This window comes from Sylvia atricapilla, chromosome 3 (assembly GCF_009819655.1).
Source record: "Sylvia atricapilla isolate bSylAtr1 chromosome 3, bSylAtr1.pri, whole genome shotgun sequence".
In the NCBI taxonomy this organism is placed as follows: Eukaryota; Metazoa; Chordata; class Aves; order Passeriformes; family Sylviidae; genus Sylvia; species Sylvia atricapilla.
The window spans coordinates 3,347,791-3,368,303 of NC_089142.1; the positions used below are offsets into that span (position 1 = coordinate 3,347,791).

Genomic DNA, 20,513 nt, shown 5'->3' on the forward strand with positions numbered 1-20,513 from the left:
GGGCGGTGGCGGGGCGGTGCCGGTGCCGGTCCCGGTGCCGGTCGGAGCGGTGGCGGGGCGGTGCCGGTGCCGGTGCCGGTGCCGGTCGGGGCGGTGCCGGTGCCGGTGCCGGTCGGAGCGGTGGCGGGGCGGTGCCGGTCCCGGTGCCGGTCGGAGCGGTGGCGGGGCGGTGCCGGTGCCGGTCGGAGCGGTGGCGGGGCGGTGCCGGTGCCGGTCCCGCTGCGGGCCGGGGCGGTGCCGGTGCCGGTGCCGCTGCGGGCCGGGGCGGGGGTCGGTGCCGGGCCCGAGCGGAGCCGGGCGGGCGCGGGGAGGGCTCAGGCGGCGGCGCCTGCGCGGGGCCATCGCGGCGCTCCGCGAAGTTCCGCGGGGCCCGGGGAAGTTTGGGCTCGGCTCGGCCCCGGCCATGGCCTTCCGCCGGCGGGCCAAGAGCCACCCGCTCTTCAGCCAGGAGTTCCTCATCCACAACCACGCCGACATCGGCTTCTGCCTGGTGCTCAGCGTCCTCATCGCTCTCATGTTCGAGGTGAGACCCCCCCGCCGTCGCCCTCCGCCGGGACCGGCTGTCCGTGTGTCCCCACCCGGGGACGAGGTGACCCCCCCTTGCTCTGCACGGGGTGTACCCCCTGGGGCTGTCCCAGCTCGGGGCTGTCCCCACCCGGGCCAGGTGCCGCCATCCCGCTCGGGGAAGGGGCTGTGGGGTGCGGGACCCCTCGGTCTGGGGGTCAGAGTGCCGCCCCATTCATTGCCCATCTCTCACCCAGCGCCGGAGAGGTTCCCCGCATTCGCACGGGGACCCAGCCTGGTGCTGCCTTTAGGGGTGGCACATCCTTCTGCCCCCGCCCCAGCTCTGCCGGGGGTCCTTGCCTGGGGAGGGGGCGCTCAGGGGATGTCAGAGCCCCTGCCCCAAACCCACCGCAGCTGTCCCAAGCGCTGAGGGGCACCTCAGCCGCACGCAGCGAGAAGCCAAGCCTTGACTAATATTCCCAGCTCTTGGACATGGGAAGAATTTTTTTTCCACCTTTTTTTTTTTTTCCGCCTTTTTTTCTTTAACAGCAGCCCTTTTCCAGGTGTTTTCTCCGGCGTGGGACGGGGGGCTCCTGGGCCTGGGGCAGCGCCGGCGGCTCCCCGGCCTTTGCCGGCCGCGGCCGTCCCCTGCGCTGCGGGCTGTGGGGAGGCACCCGCGGGACACCTTCCCCCGGCCGGGGTGGCCGCAGACCCCCAGGGCCGCTGTCCCGCCACCGCCATGCCGGGAACGCCGCTCTCTCTGCCTCTGCTCCGGCTCTTTCCCCTCTCCGCCTGCTTTCCCCCTCTTTCCCTGCGGCTTCGCCTGGCTCCGGGCATCCCACGCCGAGGCACCGGGCCGTGGTCAGCGGCCCCGCCGGCCGGGACCCCCCCGCCTCCCCCGCTGAACCCTCCCCTTCGGCAGTGCCACGTTTCAAAGCAAATCCGGATGGGAAAGGGGTGGCCGGGGGGCCTGGCGAGGGAGGAAAGGCTCCTTCTGTAGCAAATCGCAGGAGGAGGACATCCATTTCCTTAATTCCTCCCCGCTGGAACCCCCTGTTTTTTCCATGCCCCTCTTTTTTTACTGCGAACTCATTGAATGAACGAGTCTCTTACAGCACTCGAACCCCTTTCAATGCCCTTGTGCATATATATATATTTATTTAAGGGTTTCAAAACCGACTCGGGAGGGCCAGCTGTATTCCAAAACCGCATGCAAATGCTACAAAGTTGGGCTGCAAGTTTCGTATTCGTGCTTTAAAAAGAAAATGCCACTGAGGTTGCATCTCTGTCTCAGCGTTTCTCCCTGCAGATGCTTTTGTTGCTTGTTGGGAGCCCCATCCTGGAGAGCTGGTACCTGGGCTTGCTGCTCTGGTGCTTTTGGTTGATGCGGTGCTGTGAGGGCAGTTTTGAAAAATGATAAACCCCAGCCGTGGAGGTGGCAGCAGGGAGGGGTTTGTGGTGTTTCTGGGGTTTTTTAATGTCTTTTAATTAAGTCTCCTTCAGATGCTGAAGGCAGCAGTTTGCTGCTCTCCCAGCAGACCTCAGGGATACAATGCTTGCCATGCCAGGGTGGCTTCTAGTGCTCCCTGTGCCCAGCAGCATCATCCCTGCATCCCTTCCGCTTGGCATGGGGTTTGGGACAGCTCTTGGTCCTAGTGGGTATTTTACCTTATTTTGTTATTACATTCTTCCTTCTGCTTTCTTTTCTCCTGGAGGAGGGAGGAATCAGCCTCTGCTCTTGCCCAGCCCTCCAAACCATCTGTGCCCGTTTGTGCCGCCTCTGTGGTGAGTTTTGGTGGCAGTTCCCATCCCTTGCTGCCTTGAGAAGAATTTGTCACTGTCCCTTCCCCTCCTTCTCCTCTCGTCCCTGCTTCCCACCCTGCAGCTGGGCTTCCACCTTCCCCAGTGCCAGTGGCCACAGCCAAGCTCAGGCTCAGCGGAAAAGGCCGAATCCTGCTCACAATAGGCCGTTTCCTGCAGGGAAGGTTTTTTTGGGAAGACACAAATAAGGTTTTTAACCTTTTCCCAGGCATCCCTCAGGAGCTGACTGCTCCCTTGTTCCAGCACCCTGCTGGGGGTGATACTGAGGGGCTGCCACGGGTCTCCCATTGCCCAAGCACTGCATAAGCTACACCTTGAGCATCTTTTCGGGTGCACAACCTTTCCCCAGCCACATGGACTCACCAAGCTGGTAATTCCTCTGTGGCAGGGAGCAGGTACCAGTCACGATGAGATTTGGTGGCATGAGGCTGCTCCTGAGTGTTACAGGTGTGTTGGATTGGATGATTCCAGCATTGTGTGTGTTTTTCAGGATCAAAAGTGTTGCTCAGGGAGGGAAGCCTCAGGCTTGGAGGGAGTTTCCCCGAAAAGAGCTGTCCTGAGCTGGGCACTACAAAGGGGTTTTCCTTCCCACTCAGCCCTAAGCCTTCAGGGTGTGGAAACACACCTGGTTGTGCAGCTGCCTGGTGCCAGAGAGGGATTTTGCCACATGAGGGTGGCTGCTGGAGCCCAGAAAGAAAAACACCCCCTCCCTTTTTTTGGTGAAAAACTTACTTTGAGTGACTCTGTATAGAAACGTGAAACAGGTGCTTCCTATCATCATGCAGAAATTACTTTGCATATCTTTTTCCACCCTGCTTTGCAGAAAAATGATGGCTGGTTTTAACCTGTGTCCCACCAGGGCTGGCTCCTGTGAGTGGTGTCGGGTCAGGTTTGGGTGAAACGTTGCTGATTTTGGAGAAGTTTCTGTATTAGATGGGGGCTGCTGTTGTAATCTCTTAAGGTGGGGAGACTGAGGCTCAGTCTTATGCCTGGGGTGATGAAATAAAGTTATAAACCATTGTTTTAGAAGTGGTTCCATGCCCTTGCTGGGCTTTCCCCCTGTGCAGATCGTGGGATGTGAGTCACGGCCTCCCAAACTCAGGGTTGTGACACTGTCAGAAGAAGGCTGCTGACGAATGAGCTGCTATTTCCAGGCTTCCTGCTAAATATACTTTCCCCTTCCCGGTCCCCTCCGTAGTACTCTCAAAAATTAAGGCCTTCCCATTGTTAATGAGGGAAAACCAAATGTGTTCCTGCCTCCCCTGGTCTTTGCCAGATGCGAGAACTGAGGCACGTGGGCGGCGTAAGGGTTGAATAGCTGGGGAAGAGTGGAAAAAAGGTAAAAAAGAAAAAAAATTGCAGCACTTAGGTTTACTTTTAAAAAGGGAATAAACAGGAGGGAGGGTGAAGCAGTGGAAATCGTGTCGTGCTGGGAGATGAGTTTGTCTGTGGGGGCAGAGGGGCTGCACCGCCCTTGGGAAGGGCTTTTTTGTCAAAGCCAGATGTTTACTTGGACAGGCTTTGGTCCAAAGTTTGGGCTTTAGTTTACATATAGGGCCTGTGTCAATCCATACTGTGGATCAGCAAGTTTGTCCTTCAAAAAGCTCTGGCTAGGGGGAGGAAAAGAAACCCAAAGCTGTGAGAAAAGCCTTTGGACAGCATTTTGTCCGTAATTAGTTTGTTTTTCAAGCCCTGGAAATATTTTCCCGGCTCCAACTGCAGAAAACTCCCCCAGCCTCCCCCGCCAGAGGTTTGGAGCTGCTTCCTTCCTCCAGAGTAGCTTTAGCTCAGACAGGACCATGGGGATGGTGGCATGGGGTGAAGACAAATCCCACTGGGATGAGGCTTTGGAGAAGGTAAACGTGTTTCATAAAATCCTGGAATTGTTTGAGTTGGAAGGGACCTTAAAACTCATTTCATTCCAACCCTCTGCCATGGGCAGGGACAACTTCCACTAGACCAGATTGCTCAGAGCCCTGTCCAGCTTGGCCTTGAACACTTCCAGGGATGGGCAGTCCACAACCTCCCTGGGCAGGCTGCTTCAGGAGTTCACAGAGTGTCCTGGGTATGGATTCTCAAATATTATCCCTCATTCCTGAAAATTTGAGAGTTGCAGTGGATACTTTCTGGGAGAGGTGCTAAACTGCCTGGATGTGTGTGCTTAGACACCTGTTTAAAAGCCACTTGCACATCTGCACAAGTGGACTTGGGATTTTGATGTGGAGCATTTCATGGCAGGGCTAAAAACTGCATCTTCTAAATTGCTGGATGGGGCTCTGAGCACCCCTGGTCTGTGAAAGGTCTCCCTTCCCCTGGCAAGGGGTTGGAATGTGATCTTTAAGGTCCCTTCCAACCCAAACCATTCTGGGACTCTAAAAAAGGATGGGGAAAGCTTTGCTGCTCCGTATTAGGCAGCAGTCTCCAGGCTAGGGGGGGTGTGGATTTTTCCAATCACCCACATTTATCAGGGAGTAAATGGCTGGTGGTAGACAGTAAATGTGGGATTGCTTTATCTATTGCTCTGCCACCCAAGGCTGCAATGTGGATGTGCTAATTTGATTTCTGGCATGAGAAACAGCCTCATCCCTGTCCTGGCTGATCCAGGCATCTCAGAAAACTCTGGTCTTGGTGGACGTGTTGAGTTTTGCCTCTTCACCATCCATCTGCATTTTGGTTCCTTGAGTTAGTGGCTTTAACCAGCAGAAAGCCACTCACTGCTGAGGGTGTGGTTCCTTTTTCATGGCTGTAAAGAGCTCCCAGGACAACTGCCTCCCAAATTTACCTGGTTCACACACACAGAATCATAAAATCATTAATGTGGGGAAGGCTCTCTAAGATTATCCAGTCCAACCATTCCCCCAGCACTGCCAAGGCCACCACTGACCCATGTCCCCAAGTGCCACATCCCTCATGTAAGGAAGGATGAGGCTGGGATGAGGAACATCTCCCTCTGCATAGAGGTGCCCTTAATGCAGGTCAGGGAGTGGATGAGAAATAAATATACAGCATTTGCTACATGGTCCTTGCTGTGTGTGTCCCATGGAGACAAATCCCTTTCCCAGCCTCTAAAATGTTGTGCCAGGAAGGATTGGGTTGGATATGAGAAAAAATGAAAAGGCAATCAGGGATTGGAACAGGCTGGAATTGTTCAAAACTTGGGTAGATGTGGCACCTGTGGACACGGTTTTGTGGTGGGCTTGGCAATGCTGGGGGAACAGTTGGAGTCCATGATCTTAGAAGGGTTTTCCAACCTAAATTATTCTATGATTCTGTGAATTCTGCCCCTGCCAGCAGCAGTTTAGGGGCAGCTCTGGCTCTACTTGCTGCCCTGCAAGGCAGAAGCATGCCCAGCACTTCCTTTCCATAGCAGCATCTTGTTTCAGAGCAAACAGCCAGCAAGTCTTGTGCCTCTGAATAATCCTCACATTGCTCTTCCCACTCCAAACTTCTGCTTTCCCTGGCTGCCTGTGAAATGCTCAAGGCAGGCTCTGAAGAGTTTTGCCATCCCTGGGGCTCATCCCTATTTCCCAAGCCAAGGAAAGTTGGTTTTTGCCTTGCAGATGCCTGTCTCTAGGAGCTCACATTAGTCTTTGGTTGTTAAAATATTTTACTGAGACTTTAGGAAACAACCTGCTACCCCTCGGTAAGGAAAGGTGGAGAGGTGCTGGGGTGGCTCCAAGGCTGCTGGTGGTTCTCCAGCCCATAGGAGGCTAAGACAGGTGTGGAGATGGGACAAAGCATTGCTTGATGATGGAATGGATGGAGGAACCATCCTACCAGGCACTCTGGGAAAGAAGGAGAATTCTTGGGACCTGTGCTGGGGCTGAGTTCTGTTCTGGCATTGCTTCCTACTCTGGAGATACTCTGGGGTCATTTTCCTGGACTCACAGCTCTGGTCTGTGTCCTTCCAGCAGGTGAGGAGGCTTCACCTGGAGATGTTGTCTTGTTCTCAGCTGTTAACAGCAATGGATGTCAGCCAGGTTCTCAGGGAGCCATAAATCCATCAGTGCCTGCTGCCATTAGCACATCCATGGCACAGCCGCCCATCCCTGCAGCACCACAGCCACCTCAGGCTCCATGCCTTTGTTTCATGCCCTGTGCCAGCTTGTGGCAAGGTTTGGATATAAACTCCAGGTCCTGGATGTGCTGTTGAGCTCTGGGATGAAGCAACTTGGCTTTCCCGGCCAGCAAGGTCTGCAGGAGCCAGAAGTGTCTCCCTCAGCCAGCCTGAGGCCAGGCGATGCACTTTTTCCATTCCCACCCCAAACTCTGCCCATGGTCTCCGTCTCCTGCATCTACTCCTCCACAAACAGAGCACAACATGTGGGATTTCCAATTTTTTTTTTTTTTAAGTGGAAAAAACAATTAAATCCCCAAACATCACTAAAACACACCATGGAGTTTGCTGTCCCTGAGCTGCCTGCACTGATTGCTCAATGCTGGTGGTGGCAGGATGGGAACACTTGGCAGAAGTCCCCCTGTCTCCCCCACAAGATGTGGAGCAATTTCCAGCTGAGATTTTACTAGCCTGCAGCTCTGAAGCAGTGGCAGCCATGTCTGTGTGAAATGCAGCTCATCTCCATTGGTGTTTGACGGGCACAGGATTTTTTGGGAATGGTTGTGTTTGAGGGTGGGTGCTTGTGAAGTGTTGGAGGGTTGTCTGGGAGCCACTGGGAAGGGAAAATCTGCTGACCTGCTGCCAGTGTGGGGTTGGATGTCTGTGCACTGGATTTTGCTGTGGCCCCAGGTTGAGGGTGCTTTGGTCTCAGAGGTGCAGTTTTGGGGTGTCCTGTGAGGTGGATGCTCTGCCCCATCCCCACAAAGCCTCCTGCTTTGCTGCTGGGGAAGGTCATTTCTTTGAATTAAAAGCAATTTAGTCAATGGCCACCTCTCTAGTGATCAGTGACAGGACCAGAGGGAAGGGCTTGAGCTGTGTCAGGGAAGGTTTAGGTTGAATATTGGGAAAAGTTCATTTCCCCAGAGAGTGGTTGGGCACTGAACAGGCACCCCAGGGAATGATCACAGCCCCAAGGCTGACAGAGCTCAAGAAGGGTTTTGGCAATGCTCTCAGGCACAGAATGGGATTCTTGGGGTATCCTGTGCAGGGACAGGAGGGGGATTTCAATTATCTTTTTGATCCTTTCCAACTCAGGACATTTCATGATTCAATTCTATGATTCAATAAATTAAGAGTGAGCAGCACAGCCTTCGGTTTTGAATGTCTTGGTGCCTCATCCCAGGCTTTTTTTTTTTCTTTCTGGGCATTCATCTGGGATCTTGTGGGTGACCAGTGCGAGGTTCAGTGTTTCTGCAGGCAAAGCTGGTGTTGGCACATCTCCCTGGGTGATTTGCCTTTCCCATTGTGATAGAAAAAAAACTGGTCCAAAGGAATGGATTTAACAACTGATTTGCTTCTTCTCCCCTCTGTGTCTTTGACAGGTCACAGCCAAGACAGCCTTCCTGTTCATCTTACCTCAGTATAATGTTAGTGTGCCTACAGCAGGTGAGAGATGCCTCTGCTCCACAAATCCCAAGGGATGGTTGAGTCTTGTCTGCCCCAAATCCTCACTTCCAGCTGGCGTGGGCTCACCCTCTACTGATCAGCTGCTCAGGGTCCTGTCTGGCAGTAAATGCAGTTTGGCAGAGATGTTAAAAATAAAGATATTTTGGGAAGAAGCAAAGTTTGAGTGGCTCAGAGCACTCTGGTCATGTCTGCCAGCCTTCATGCTGCCAGGATTGGGAGATTGGGGGCTTCCTCTCTTTTTCTGCCATGGCCAGACCACTCTGTACTCCCTGCAGGGTGAGGATGCTGCTCCAAGCCTGGTCATGCAGGATCCAACTGTGTGATTGCCTGCCTGGAGCAGCATCTTGTCCCCCCTGAGGAGCAGGAGGGATTTGCCTCTTTGCCAAGCACCCTGGGCTGTGGATGTCATCCCTGTCCTGCTGATTTTTGGGGATTGCACATGGAGAGAGGAGGGTGTGGAGATGCACGTGGTACACAGCATCCCTGCTCCAGGCAGGTTCTGCTTCACAGGGAATAAACTCCAGGAGGCTCTGAGCTGCACCAGCTCAGAACCAAACGGACCAGAGGAGGTGTCCCAGCTCCCAGCCAGGAGGCTCAGCCCCTGTTCCTGTTTTGGCTGCTGGTTGCTGCCTTCCTGGCTCAGAGCCCCTGTGGGTCTGGCAGGGATCTGGGCACTGGCGTGGAGACAGCAGGAGGTGGTTTGGGTAAAGGCCTGGGCTCAGGATGAGCCAAATGCCCGGGGCACAAAGCCTGGCCTGGTGGCAGAAAACTGCAGTTAATTGGGAGTGTTTGAGTAATCATCCAAAGAAAGAGCAGGGTGTTAGGATTAGTGGAGCTACAGTGAGGCAGACATGCGGAAGATAAAAAGCTCTGCCCTTAAAGGCTTTGGTTATGGCTGAAGGAATCATCCAGCTTCCACATTAAATTGTGGGCCCTTCTCCCCTGTGGCACAGTCCAGACAACTTCCGCTGCTGGTTTTTAAGGGTTTTATTCATTCCTGATACGAGAAGTCCCAGAGGGCACTGGAACACCTCCCCAGGACCAGGGATTTGGGTATAAATATAGGGCATGAGCTCGTGGGGAGAGAAATCTTGGTGCAGCAGCTTCTAAATCTAAATTTTTCCAAGGCTTTCCCACATCCCCCACAGCTCCTGCTAGAGCTTCTCTAGTGCCTTGGACAGAGGAGGCAGAGCACATGCACATGGTATTATTTTCTCTGGCCTTGCAATTCTATCTTTTACCTTGCTCTGGGATACAAATTTTTACCTCTGGGTCTGCACAGCACTGGGGGCTCCTAAGGACAGGGTGTTTTGATATCCTTGTGCCAGGTGTGTTCATAAATCCCATTCAAATGTTAGAAATCTGGAATGAAGCTTCGTTTAGAGTAAGCAGGGTTGGTGACAGAGCAGTCTCTTCCCAGCATTGGTATCAGGAGAGGACAGACTGGATTGGGGTGAGGGAGAGCAGCATCCAGGGGTGGGCTGAGCTTTGTTTGGTGATACTTCCTGCAGCCTTCCCAACTCTGCCTCTTCCCATAAGCTTCAGGGCTGCAAATAGTCACCTAAATGCAGATGTCTGGGGTATTTTGGGTGCTATTGGGTTTCCTGTTGCTCCAGAAGAGCACAGCCTCCCATGGGTCCTATTTCTCACCCACCAGCCTTGTGCTGCTGCCTCAGATCTCTGAATAGCAGAAGGCATCTGCATTTAGGCAGCTGAATCCTGCTCCAGCAGGGAGTAGTGGGAGATAATAAGGAAGTGTTAAATCATAACTGAGGGCTTGGAAATCCTATCCCAAACCCTGATATTCCTTGTGGGGCATCCCTGATCTTGTCACCTACTTCGGTCTTCCATGTCTTCATCCCTCCAGGTGATAAATTCCCATCTCCACAAGCAGGGTGTCCCCAGTGTCCCCTCCCTTGAGGTGTGTACCTATTAGAGGGGAAACCAGTCACCTCTGCGATGAGCTAACCCTGGAGAGAGCCTTTTTTCCCTACCACTGGCATAGTCATGACCTCTCTCTGGTGTCCCCATCCAAGCCCTTATCTGGAAATCCTTTGGGCCATGGGGGTCTGACCCATGCTTTGGTCTCTTTGCAGATGGGGAGCTGGTCCAGTATCACTATGGGCTGAAGGATCTGGTCACCATCCTCTTCTACATCTTCATCGCCATTGTCCTGCATGCGGTGGTGCAGGAATACATCCTGGACGTGAGCACCATTCCCTGCCCCGTGTCCTCAAAATTCCTCAAATCCCACAGGGGGCTGTGGTTAAATGCTCTTCTGGGGGTGGTCTGGGGGCTGAGGTGATGATTTGTGAGCCTTCATCTCTGGGGGCTCCTCTGGATGAGGAGGAGGAGAGAATTGATGGTGGCTCACGTTTTTTTCTTGTTCGTCTCTCCCTCTGCTCCTTCCCAGAAAATCAACAGGCGTCTGCATCTCTCCAAGGTCAAACACAGCAAGTTCAATGAGTCAGGGCAGCTGGTTGCCTTCCACCTCACCTCTGTCATCTGGTGCTTGTACGTCGTGGTGACGGTAAGGCACGGGGCTGGCTGGAATTTGGGTTTCAGGGGGAGTTGTGGGTTCTGGAGCACAAAATCTCACTGGCAGCAGAGTCCCCAGCCACCTTCTGGGCCAAAACAGGCACATTTCAGTCAGTTTAGCTTTCAGCTGTGGTGGATCTTTCCAGCCACTGTGTGAGAGCAGCTTTGGGAGGTCCTTCTCCTGAATTGTCCAAGGCACAGGTAAATGGGCTGTGAAATGTTTTTGGAGCTGGGCCTCAAAAATCCTGCCTGGCCCCATCATCTCTGTCCTATGCTCCAGGACCTGATGCCTTTCTCAGCTTCTTATTTTCTTTCTTAAGTACATTCAGTGCCTTGAGGTTTGTGGCTGCCTTTTGCAGGGTTATGGGGCTAATGGGCAGAATTTTGGGATCCTTCTTTGTAGTTCCTTCCTTGGCACACTGATGGTGAGGGAATCTTTGAAAACAGGGAAACCACGCTGTTCCTTGGAGATGTGTCAACCCAAAGAATTCAGAGGGAAAGCTGTCATTTTGGGAGGGAAGAGGGAGGGAAGAACAGGTGGTGTGGGACTGTTTTGGCAGTGTGATGATGCTTTGCCACCTGCAGCCATTGGGATCCAGCTGTGGTCTCCAGTCGCTCTGGGGATGGATCCTTGGGGAAAGATCCCCTCCCCACTGCTCAGAGGGTCCTGCCATCCCTCCTTAGAGAACTACTTTTCCCTTCAAGGCCAGCATTTCTGAAGATCTGTTCCACTGCTTCTGCCTCAGAGGACTCTGAGGAAGGAAACCTTGACAAAACAGTTGATGCTGCTGGTTTTGGGCTCCCGTTGCCTGGTGCCTGACCCATCCCTCAGCAGCTGTGGGGCTGGAGCCTCCTGTACAGCCCACACTGCTGTGATGTGCTCCCCAAACACCCAGCATGTGCAGAGCAAGTCACCCTTGTGCTTCCCTGGCCTTCCTCAGCTGACAAAAAGGGTCTTAGGACAGACAGGGAATGGATGATGGTGACTGGGCAGGACAAATTTCCCATGCTAGCATCTCCTTGCAAAGCCCAGAGCAGCATCTGTGTAGCAGGAGAGAAGGGAGTCCTGTTCTGTAAGGCAAGAGGTGGAAAACAAGATTTTAGAATTCATATCCAGTTATTTTTATTGGCGCTTTCTGTTCCTCTTTCTCTTCAGAAGCACTTCTTGTTGCTTAAGTGCTGCTGGGGTTGGAAATGCCAGTGGAGAAAAAGCCCGGGGACCATGCACACAGCTGCCTGAGCCATGCTGTAGGAATTTCACCCCTACACCTCCAGAGCATTCCAAACCCCAAAATATCCTCTCTTGAACAAAAGGCTGAGCCTTCAGCCCCCAAACAAGAGGCCTGGTGAAATTTTAGAGGGGTTCTAGAGACCCACAGATGCGGAGCTCAGCCTTGGCCCTCGCAGGGAATGTGTTTTACCCTGCAGGCTGTGACAGGGCTCTGACTGAGTGTCATCCTCAGTTCCTCGTCTCACTGTATCATCAGCCCACCCTCTCATAACCTCTTTTGTTTTGCTGAAGCCTTGCCTCTCTTCTCTTTTTCAGGAAGGATACATTTCAAACCCCCGGAGTCTGTGGGAAAACTACCCGCATGTTTATCTGCCGTAAGCACTTGTGAGGGCATTTTGTTCTGGGGCTGGCCACTTCCTTCCTCTCCATGGTTTTGCCTGCTGGGAGTGGGGTGCTGACAGCACAGCACCCTCTGCATGCAACCTGCAGCGAGGATGCTGCAGTCAGACCATGGGGAATGGGGATATTTCGTTTGTGAGCCTGGAGAGGATGTTCCAGAGGGTTTAATGAGGAAACCTGCCTGTTTCTTGCATCACCTTGGGGAAGTCTCTTTGCTGTTCATTTTTCACAGTGGGGGATGACCCTTCCTTCTTGATTTTTTACAAAAGTGAGGTTTGCTGAGAGCACAAAGACCACAGCACAAGTATCTGGATAAACTCTATATGTGGCTCTCGGCTCAAAAAATAATTTCAGCCCTGAAATGGTTTCTCCTAAATCCCATGGCTCCAAAACAGTGAAGGGATTGCCCAGTGCTGACCTGGCACGTGGGTTCTTGGGGTCCTGCCGTGGCCTGGGCTGGCTCATGTGGTTCCTCCCTGCATTTCAGGTACCAGGTGAAGTTTTTCTACCTGTGCCAGCTGGCGTACTGGCTGCACGCCCTGCCTGAGCTCTACTTCCAAAAAGTCCGCAAGGTGAGAGCCAGGTGGAGGTTTTTGGGAGAGGAAGCTCTGGGAGGGAGTGGGTGGAGAGGGCTGAGAGGTTGATTTGGCTTTTCTGCCCCTGCCAGGAGGAGATCCCCCGGCAGCTGCGCTGCATTTCGCTCTACCTGCTGCACATCGCCGGTGCCTACCTGCTCAAGTGAGTCACTCACCTGCCTCAGCATCCCCTCACACACCAGGGATAGGGCTGAGCAGCTTCTTTTGCCCTGGGAGTCACCTGGGAATCCTCAGTGGGGAGAGGGGCTTAGAAGGAATAGATGGGATTGTTTCAGTGGAGAGTGACTTTTTACCTAGGCAGGTATATAGGACAAGGGGGATGATTTTTAATTAAAAGAGGAGAGATTTGGATATTGGGAAGTTCTTGACTGTGAGGGTGGTGAGGTACTAGGCACTGGTTGTCCAGTGGGTTTCCCATGCCTGGAAGAGTTTGAGACCAGGTTGGATGGACATTGGAGAAGCCTGGGACAGGGAAGATGTCCAGGACAGGAGGTTGGAATGAGATTGATCTTTAAGGTCCCTTCCCATCCAAACCACTCTCTGATAAAAAGCAGAGCAGCTTTGACAGCCATAGGGTTTTGTGTTGGATACATCCCAGCTCTGCTAGTGTTTTGGACTGTGCTGATGGTTTGTAGACAGGGATTTCCCCTATTCCAGTCCTGCCCCCACTGCTGCACAGAGGTCTGGCTTTGGGCTGGCGCTGCAGCTCATGGACAGCAGGCCTGTGGCTGGTTTTGAAGGATGAAGGTTGAAGAATAAAGGCTGACCAGCCCAGTGATGCTTTTTACTTCTTCTTCCCTGCCAGCTTAACCCGCTTGGGGCTGATCCTCTTGCTGCTGCAGTACTTGGCCGAGTTCTTCTTCCACATGGCACGGCTGGTTTACTTCACGGACGAGAACAACGAGAAGCTGTAAGCAGGAAACCTGCCTGTGGCTCCCACCCTCCTTTGGAGCCCAGGATCTTGCTCTCACCTCTTGGGTGAGCACTGGGGCTGTTCCTGCCCACACCTTTGCTTGCCCTCCTGCAGGTTTAACGTCTGGGCCGTCGTGTTCGTGGTCACCAAGCTCTTCACCCTCACCTTGTACATCCTGGTCATCGGCTTCGGGCTGCCGCGCGTGGAGAGCCAGGCCCTGGACCCCGAGAGAGGGAACTTCTTCAGCTTCCTCTTCAATAATATTCTCTTCAGGTAGGAATGTGTCCTGTGTCTTCCTTGGCTGTGTTATCCCAGCGTGGCTTTTGCTGAGTTTGGAAATTGTGGAATCCCAGAATGGTTTGGGTTGGAAGGGACCTTAAAGATCATGTTGTTCTTCCAGCCCCTGCTGTGGTCATGGGTACCATCACTAGACCATCACTTGGAGCTCCAACCTCCATCCAAATGGGATCCAGACAAGTGGGGATCTGATCCTGATTCCATTTAGGGAAGGTCTTAGTCAGCTGAAGGAGGTTGTGAAGGAAGCAAGGAGGGGTTTAAAGGCTACACAGGGCCAAAATGGAGGGAAAAAGTCAGGAAAACAAGTGTTAATCTTAAGTGAAATTACAAGGCGCAAGCCTGTCTTGGAGAAATGCTTGCAAGCTTTCCCTGTTGTACCTGTACATGGATGTGGTCAAGGAAAAGGCATTTTCCCTTCTACTTGGCCATGCTTTGCTGCCCATTGATGGGGGAAGCAGAGGGTGGAATGGGCTCCTCGTGCCTTGCAGTCTGGCAAGTCTGGGAGCCTTTCTCACACTTGCGGCAGCTGTGGGTTCAGTTCAGAATTTGCTAGGCAATGGTCATTGCCAAGCTTTTTGAAGCCAAGGACTGCTGGCACACCTGAGGATTTGAGGGGTTTTCTTACCTCCCTTCCACCTTTTAGATCATCCTGGGGCATCATACTTTGATTGCCACATTGTGTTTTGGGCACTGCTGGTTGAGATGATCCTGTTCATCCATTCCTGCCCTAAAGCTGAAAGAATCAATGAATCAGAACCTGAGGGCTTTATGTTGTGGAGGGAAAGGAAGGTGGCTGCTCTGGGCTCAGGGGTGGCAAAAAGCAGAGATGGTGGCTTGGAGGGATGGCATCTGCCACATGAGGGGACCTCGGCCGCCAGCCCCAGCATTGGGGGGGAAGGCTGGGCTGGGGGTGGCCTCGCTGCTGTGTTCTCAGCCTGCCTCTTCTCCGCCCCTGGCAGAATGAGTGTGCTGCTGTTGGTGTGCCTCTTCCAGGCCTCGGTGATGTGGCGCTTCATCCACTTCCAGCTGCGGCGCTGGAGGGAGTACTGGAACGAGCAGAGCAGTCGGAAACGAGCCGCCGCCGGCACCAAGCAGCAAACCAAGCTGCTCAAGAGGGACTCTGGTGAGTGCTGGGAGGGTGGCACTCTGGAGGTGTCAGTCCTGGGGTTCAGCATCGCTCAGCAAGGCTGCTGCCCATGCAGGGTGTCCCCAGCAGTGTCCTGATGTCATAGGCGATACAGGTTAGCACGTGGTCAGAGGGTAATTAACCAGGCGTAAATGTATCAAACTTTGAGGGTCCAGCCTTTGCAGAGAAGTGGCTAAAGTTAATTTGAGCCAGACTGCTCTTCAGAGGTGTTTTGTAAAGTAAAAGTTTGATAAAGAAAAATAACAAAATAACAAACGTTACAGAAAACAAAAGCTGCGCACAGGTGTCTGAGAAAACCTCTGACACCTTGCTAAAAACACTCCAAAAGCACTCCACTTGCTAAAAACACTCTTCTTTTCTTTTGTGCTCCTTCCTAAATACTGAATGTTTGAGGAGGGGCAACCTGGCCTGCTGCCAATGAAATTAACAACAGGCTTTGAGTTACACTCTCAGAGCCCAATCCATGTTTTTGTGCTGGCACTGAGCCAATCACTGCCAGGAGGGTATCAAAGTTGCTGGGTTCTTTACCTTAAGGGATGAGTCTTGAACTTTTTTCTATATGGAAAATATTTGCTGGCTGTGGGAAATGCATTCCTACACATAGGGGTTTCCCCATCCATATCTGTGGGCCAATCCTGAGAGGATAAAGGCTTGTGCAAGGGACAAAGTTTCTTTCTCCATAGAATCACAGAATGGTTTAGGTTGGAAAAGACCTCTGAGGTCATGGAGTCCAACCTTTGACCAATCACCACTGTGTCAATCAGACCAGAGCACTGAGAGCCACTTCCAGTCATTCCTTGGACACCTTTAGGGGTGGTGACTCCAAACCTCCCTGAGCAGCCCATTCCAATGTTTAATCACCTTTCCTGTGAGGAAATTCCTTATAATGCCCAACCTGAACCTCCCTTGTGGCAGCCTGAGGCCTTTTCATCTTGTCCTGTCCTTGTTCCCTGATAGCAGGCCCCATCTGACTGCACCTCCCCTGTCAGGAAGGTGAGAACAAGAAGATCCCTCCTGAGCCTCCTTTTCTCCAGGTTAAACACCCCCAGCTCCCTCAGATTACCCTCTAGAGCCCTCACCCACTCCATGTCCCTTTGTTGCCGTCCCCAGGCTACCATGAAAATGGAGTGGTGAAAGCAGAGAACGGAACCTCACCTCGCACCAAGAAGCTCAAGTCTCCATAGAAGCCAAGGGTTGTCTCCTGGGGAGGAGGGTGAGATACCAGGACTGAGCAGCCTCCCCTCCTCCTGCTCCTCACGAGCGGCGTCTTGAAAGGCTCGGAATCATCTTCCCAAGGTGTCTCTCGCTCTCCTCCCTCCCTTTCTTGCTCTCGTGAACCATTTGCAATAAAACCAAAAAAGCCCCTTTCCTGTTCTCCCATCCCCCTCATAGGAACTTTTCCCAGCCCTCCTGGTTTTGCCTTCCTCTGTTTGATCATAAACCAGCGTGCAATTTTTTTTTTTTTTATTCTTTTCTATTTTAGTGTTCTGTTATTTTGGTTAATGGTTACAAATGTATCATAGATGGTTCCAAACAATCCTTTTTTCTCCTACAGCATGTTCCTCCCCTCTCTTCATGGTGCTTCCCTGAGCCCCTGGGACAGGGCCACGACAGCTTGAAGGCACCAAATGTGTGTTTATGGGATCAGATTCCTGGGGGAATGTGCTGGGGCTGTGAGATCTGAGGCTCAGGGGTGCTCTCAGGTGAGATGGGGCACATCTGGCCGGCACTCGGCAGGATGGTGATGCTGCTAAGAGAGACCGGGGTCTGATGGAGGAAGCTCAACCTTGTCTCCTGGTGGACCTCTGGTTAACTGGGGTTTTCTGAACCCTGCTTTTCAGCATTTTCAAGAGCTGGGCAGCAAAGAAGAGAACTTCCCTCTTCATATGGAAGGTTCACCTCCCAGTCTTTGCTTGCCACAGCTGGGTTTCTTTTGGCTGCCCCATGGTTGTTCTGGGTCTCCCAGCCCCAAGAGCTGGGCCCAGGGCTCTGCAGGTCTCAGTGTTCTGTTAAGGGGCAGCAGCATCCTCAGTTCCACAGGAATCCTTGAGGCCTGCCCTGCTCTGAGCACTGGCTTGGCTCCTTTGCCAGGCCCTTTGCCAGGTTGTCTGTGCCTCGTGGACCTGGTGTTCCTGTTGCTCATGACCACATCCAGGTGACAAACTGGTTGCTGCAGAGTTTTTGCATCAGTGGGACTGTGCCCCTCGCGCTGTCACCTCAGCCTTCCTCATCCCTACCGTACCAGTCCAGCCGTGCCATCGGCAGCCACCAGCTTCACTCTTTGTTTCCAAAGGATACAGTGCTTGTATCCACCCAAGGTGCTATCAAATCCAGGGTTTCTTCCAAAAATCCTAGCCCCTTCATCCCTTTCTGAGCTGTGAATGAGATGACAGGAAAGGAAGGGGAAGGAGGTCGGGGCTGCAAGGAGCAGCTTGCATTTTAGGAAAAGCCTGGGTTGTGACACGTAGCTGTTGGCAGATGGAATTGTCTCAAATCTACCTCAGAGGCCATCTGTTGCTGCAGACCACTTTCCCCTCTTGCTCCTGCCCACTGCCACCTCCATGTGCTGGCAGGAGATTTTGTGGAAAACCACATCCCACCAGCTTGATCCCTTGCTGACTCTGCTGGGGAGCAGCATCTGCTTGAGGTTTCGTGGGTCAGTGCCATCTCGCTGGGCTTCTTTTTGGGGTGCCACACCAGGCTAGGTTTGGCAGGTGAGCAGTAGTGGCACCTCTGTCCCCACACTGTCCCCTGGGGCTGTTCCTGAGCTGGGCTTTGCTGTTGGTGCCTCTTGTGCAGCGAAGTCAGCCGTAGCTTTAGTTCTGCTTTGCCAGGGCAGGAACAGGGGACTCATGATGTGTCCCCTTGGCTGGGTGAGGAGAGGGACACAGAGCTGGGCTGCTCTCCATGTGCAGTCCAGGACTGATCCTTGTCTCTCTGGCTCATCTCTTGGGGGCTGCTGAACTCCAGCTCTCTCTGAGTGCAATTCCAGCTTGGAGCTGGTGCTGTTGTCCTTTGCGCCAGTCGTGTTTTGAGGAATGGGTGACAGTTGATTTATTGCACCTCTTTGAGTTGAGCTGGGGTTTTTTCCTGTGCATCTGGATGTCTTTTCTCCTTTCCCTCACTTCTCCTTGTTGAGGAGGCTCTGGAGGGAGAAAACATGCAGGGACATGAGGATGGTTGGTCAAATTCCACTTGCTCCTCAATCCCCACAACATCCGAGTGTCAGGTGAGAGATACTGGCAGGAGAGGGCTTTCCCCGTTTTCAGGGGAGCTGGGGAAGGAATCTGGAGCAGAGCCCTTGGTGGTACCTTTGCCATTGCCCCTCATACTCTGTGCTGGGAGGATAAAACTTTTTTGGCTCAGAGGCAGCCACAGGGCCTGCAGTGCAGCGTGATTGGGGGGAAAAGAGCTTTATATTGGGGAGGACATGGAAAAGGTCTGGTGTGAGAGGTTTTTCCTTTCTCCTGCCTCTTCCCATCCCCTCCATCCCCTGCCAGTGCCCTCCAGGAGCAACTGCTGGCTGGCACCTCCCCAGAGCCTTGGCCAGGCCTTTCCTTGCAGCAGCCGAGCTGCTGACTCAGTTGGCAGGTGACACATAGAGGCCTCCAAAAACACGGCTGCTGCATGATTCCTCCTCCTGCCTGCTTGACTTCAGGCAGCTTTTCCACTTGCACAATCCTCTCTTTTTGTACAATAGCTGGTGATGCTTTGTATCCCAAGTGCCTTATGTTGTAGCCTCTCTGTGCACTATACCAGTAGCTGAACACCCTCCTTTGTTACTACGTATGTACAACATATGCTACATTTGTGTGGTTTTTGTTTTCTTTTTGATAGAGCTACCTGGAAAAGGGACATTTGTTTTTGAAGCATTTCCATGTGTTCTTTTTGTGATTTTGGTTTTTTAAACCTATAGATGATGGGGCTTTTGTTTTTTTTCTTAGCCCTCTCTTATTTTTAGAAATCCTCGTCCTTCTGTTAGACCAAACCTGACAGGTTGTGTTTTTGTTTTGAGCTGAGCCTTTGTTGTGAGGTGATATCCACTGCAATCCCCTCTCCATCAGAGGGGCTGCCATGGGCTGCTCCTGTCTCTGTGTTGTAGTGCAAGCACAATCCCTGGGCTGCAAGCCCACAGTAACTGCTCCTGTGTCCGTGTCATTTCTCAGCAGATCCAGCCTTCCTCTCAGCCCAAAGAGCTTTTTCTTGGAGCATTTTCACTGCAAGCCCTTAGTGGTCAGTCTGTCCTTGGCTGCTCTGCCTACGAAATGCCACGAGTTCACTTCCCTTTAGTGGATGCCCTTCTCATGCTCCATCTTGTCAAGCCCTCTGTGTCATCTGCAGAAAACATCGTGGAATTGTTGAGTGATTGAGGTTGGAAAATGCCTCCAAACTTGTCAAAGTCCAACCTTTAATTCAACACCAAGATCCAACCCTGAACAGGAGCTCTTGTCCACCACAGTGCAGAAAGTGATGGAAATCATCCAAAACTTTCAGTGGGACATGATTCCTTACACCCTTCCTGTGGGCTTGGGGCTGCTTTAGTAGTCTGTATCCATTATCCAGCCTAAGGAGGTCAGGAATTGAGTAGCCTGTGGTTTTTGGGGTGAAGTACAGTGTTTTCCTGTCCTAGGCTAGGAGAGCTGTAAAATGCCAGCACTAGTTCTCTCTTCTTGTCTTCGGTAGTTAGAGAATGGGCTTGGGAAGAGAAAGGGGTGGAGGAAGAACAGATGTAGCATTTCACATACAGTTTTTGAGTGACTCTTACATTATGGGGCATTACAATTGCATTTTTGTCTTCTTGTCGTTGTTTAGGATTCTTTCTTCTTACTCATGATGTTTGGGTTAGTAGTAGCCAAATTCCAGTTCCCCTGTAGGTCCCCTTACCTTCAACTCAGTGTTTTAAAAGGTATTTTTGGTAGGCTTCCACGCTGGAGGGAAGAGTGGCCACTCTGGGAGGTCTCTTCCTTGCCTCCAAGTGACTCTGGGAGCTTGGAACCACCCTGCCTTTGCTGCAGTGCCTGGGGGTTTACAGCAGCCCTAGGCTCTTGCCTTTGGTAGATGGACCCTGGATTGTGTCAGCAGTGGATGGAGACGATGGGATTTGATTTACAGCCTTCCAGGAAACTTCCTGGGGGGTGAAAGAGTGGTTTAGTAGGTTTTATGCCCAGCAATGTTCCTCCTCCTTGGGGGTGGGCGTTTCTCTGGGAAGAACGGCTGTTGGAGAAGCCAGGCAGAGTGTGTAGTTTCTCCTCGAAAATGTTAAACTTGCCTGATCAAACTTCAGCAGAGGAACTCGAGGAAAACTTCTGTTCTTCCATATTTATGCTTTAGTGCAAATTTCCTAATTTTGGAGGGGGAGGGGGGAATTAACAGTCTCTGGTATTTCATGCCATTTGTTTCATTCTTCCTGTCACTTCAGTTTTTTGTACGGATTTTGTTTGTTGTTGTTCGTTGTTCAATGACTTTTGTGATAAACTCAGCAGAAGTATTTTTCTCAAATAAATAAATAAAAGGCATAGATTCTTCCAGTGCTGTTTCCACTG

General features: G+C 52.4%; 1 protein-coding gene across 1 annotated transcript; it reads left to right on the plus strand.

Annotated features, from left to right (window-relative positions):
- The first annotated feature begins 348 nt into the window (after nt 1–348).
- On the plus strand, nt 349–20,499 carry TRAM2 (translocation associated membrane protein 2). The gene is made up of 11 exons (XM_066314641.1): nt 349–523; nt 7,765–7,828; nt 9,946–10,055; nt 10,263–10,379; nt 11,934–11,992; nt 12,505–12,589; nt 12,685–12,755; nt 13,419–13,523; nt 13,641–13,799; nt 14,783–14,946; nt 16,081–20,499. The coding sequence occupies exons 1-11, from the start codon at nt 404–406 to the stop codon at nt 16,152–16,154; spliced, it is 1,128 nt and encodes a 375-aa protein (XP_066170738.1). The 5' UTR covers nt 349–403; the 3' UTR covers nt 16,155–20,499.
- The last annotated feature ends 14 nt before the right edge of the window (nt 20,500–20,513 follow it).

Coding starts and splice junctions, on each gene's coding strand:
- TRAM2 (XM_066314641.1), top strand. CDS start 404: ATGGCCTTCCGCCGGCGGGCCAAGAGCCACCCGCTCTTCAGCCAGGAG. Junction 7,829..9,945: donor TGTTAGTGTGCCTACAGCAG/GTGAGAGATGCC, acceptor GTCTCTTTGCAG/ATGGGGAGCTGGTCCAGTAT. Junction 12,756..13,418: donor GCCGGTGCCTACCTGCTCAA/GTGAGTCACTCA, acceptor CTTCCCTGCCAG/CTTAACCCGCTTGGGGCTGA.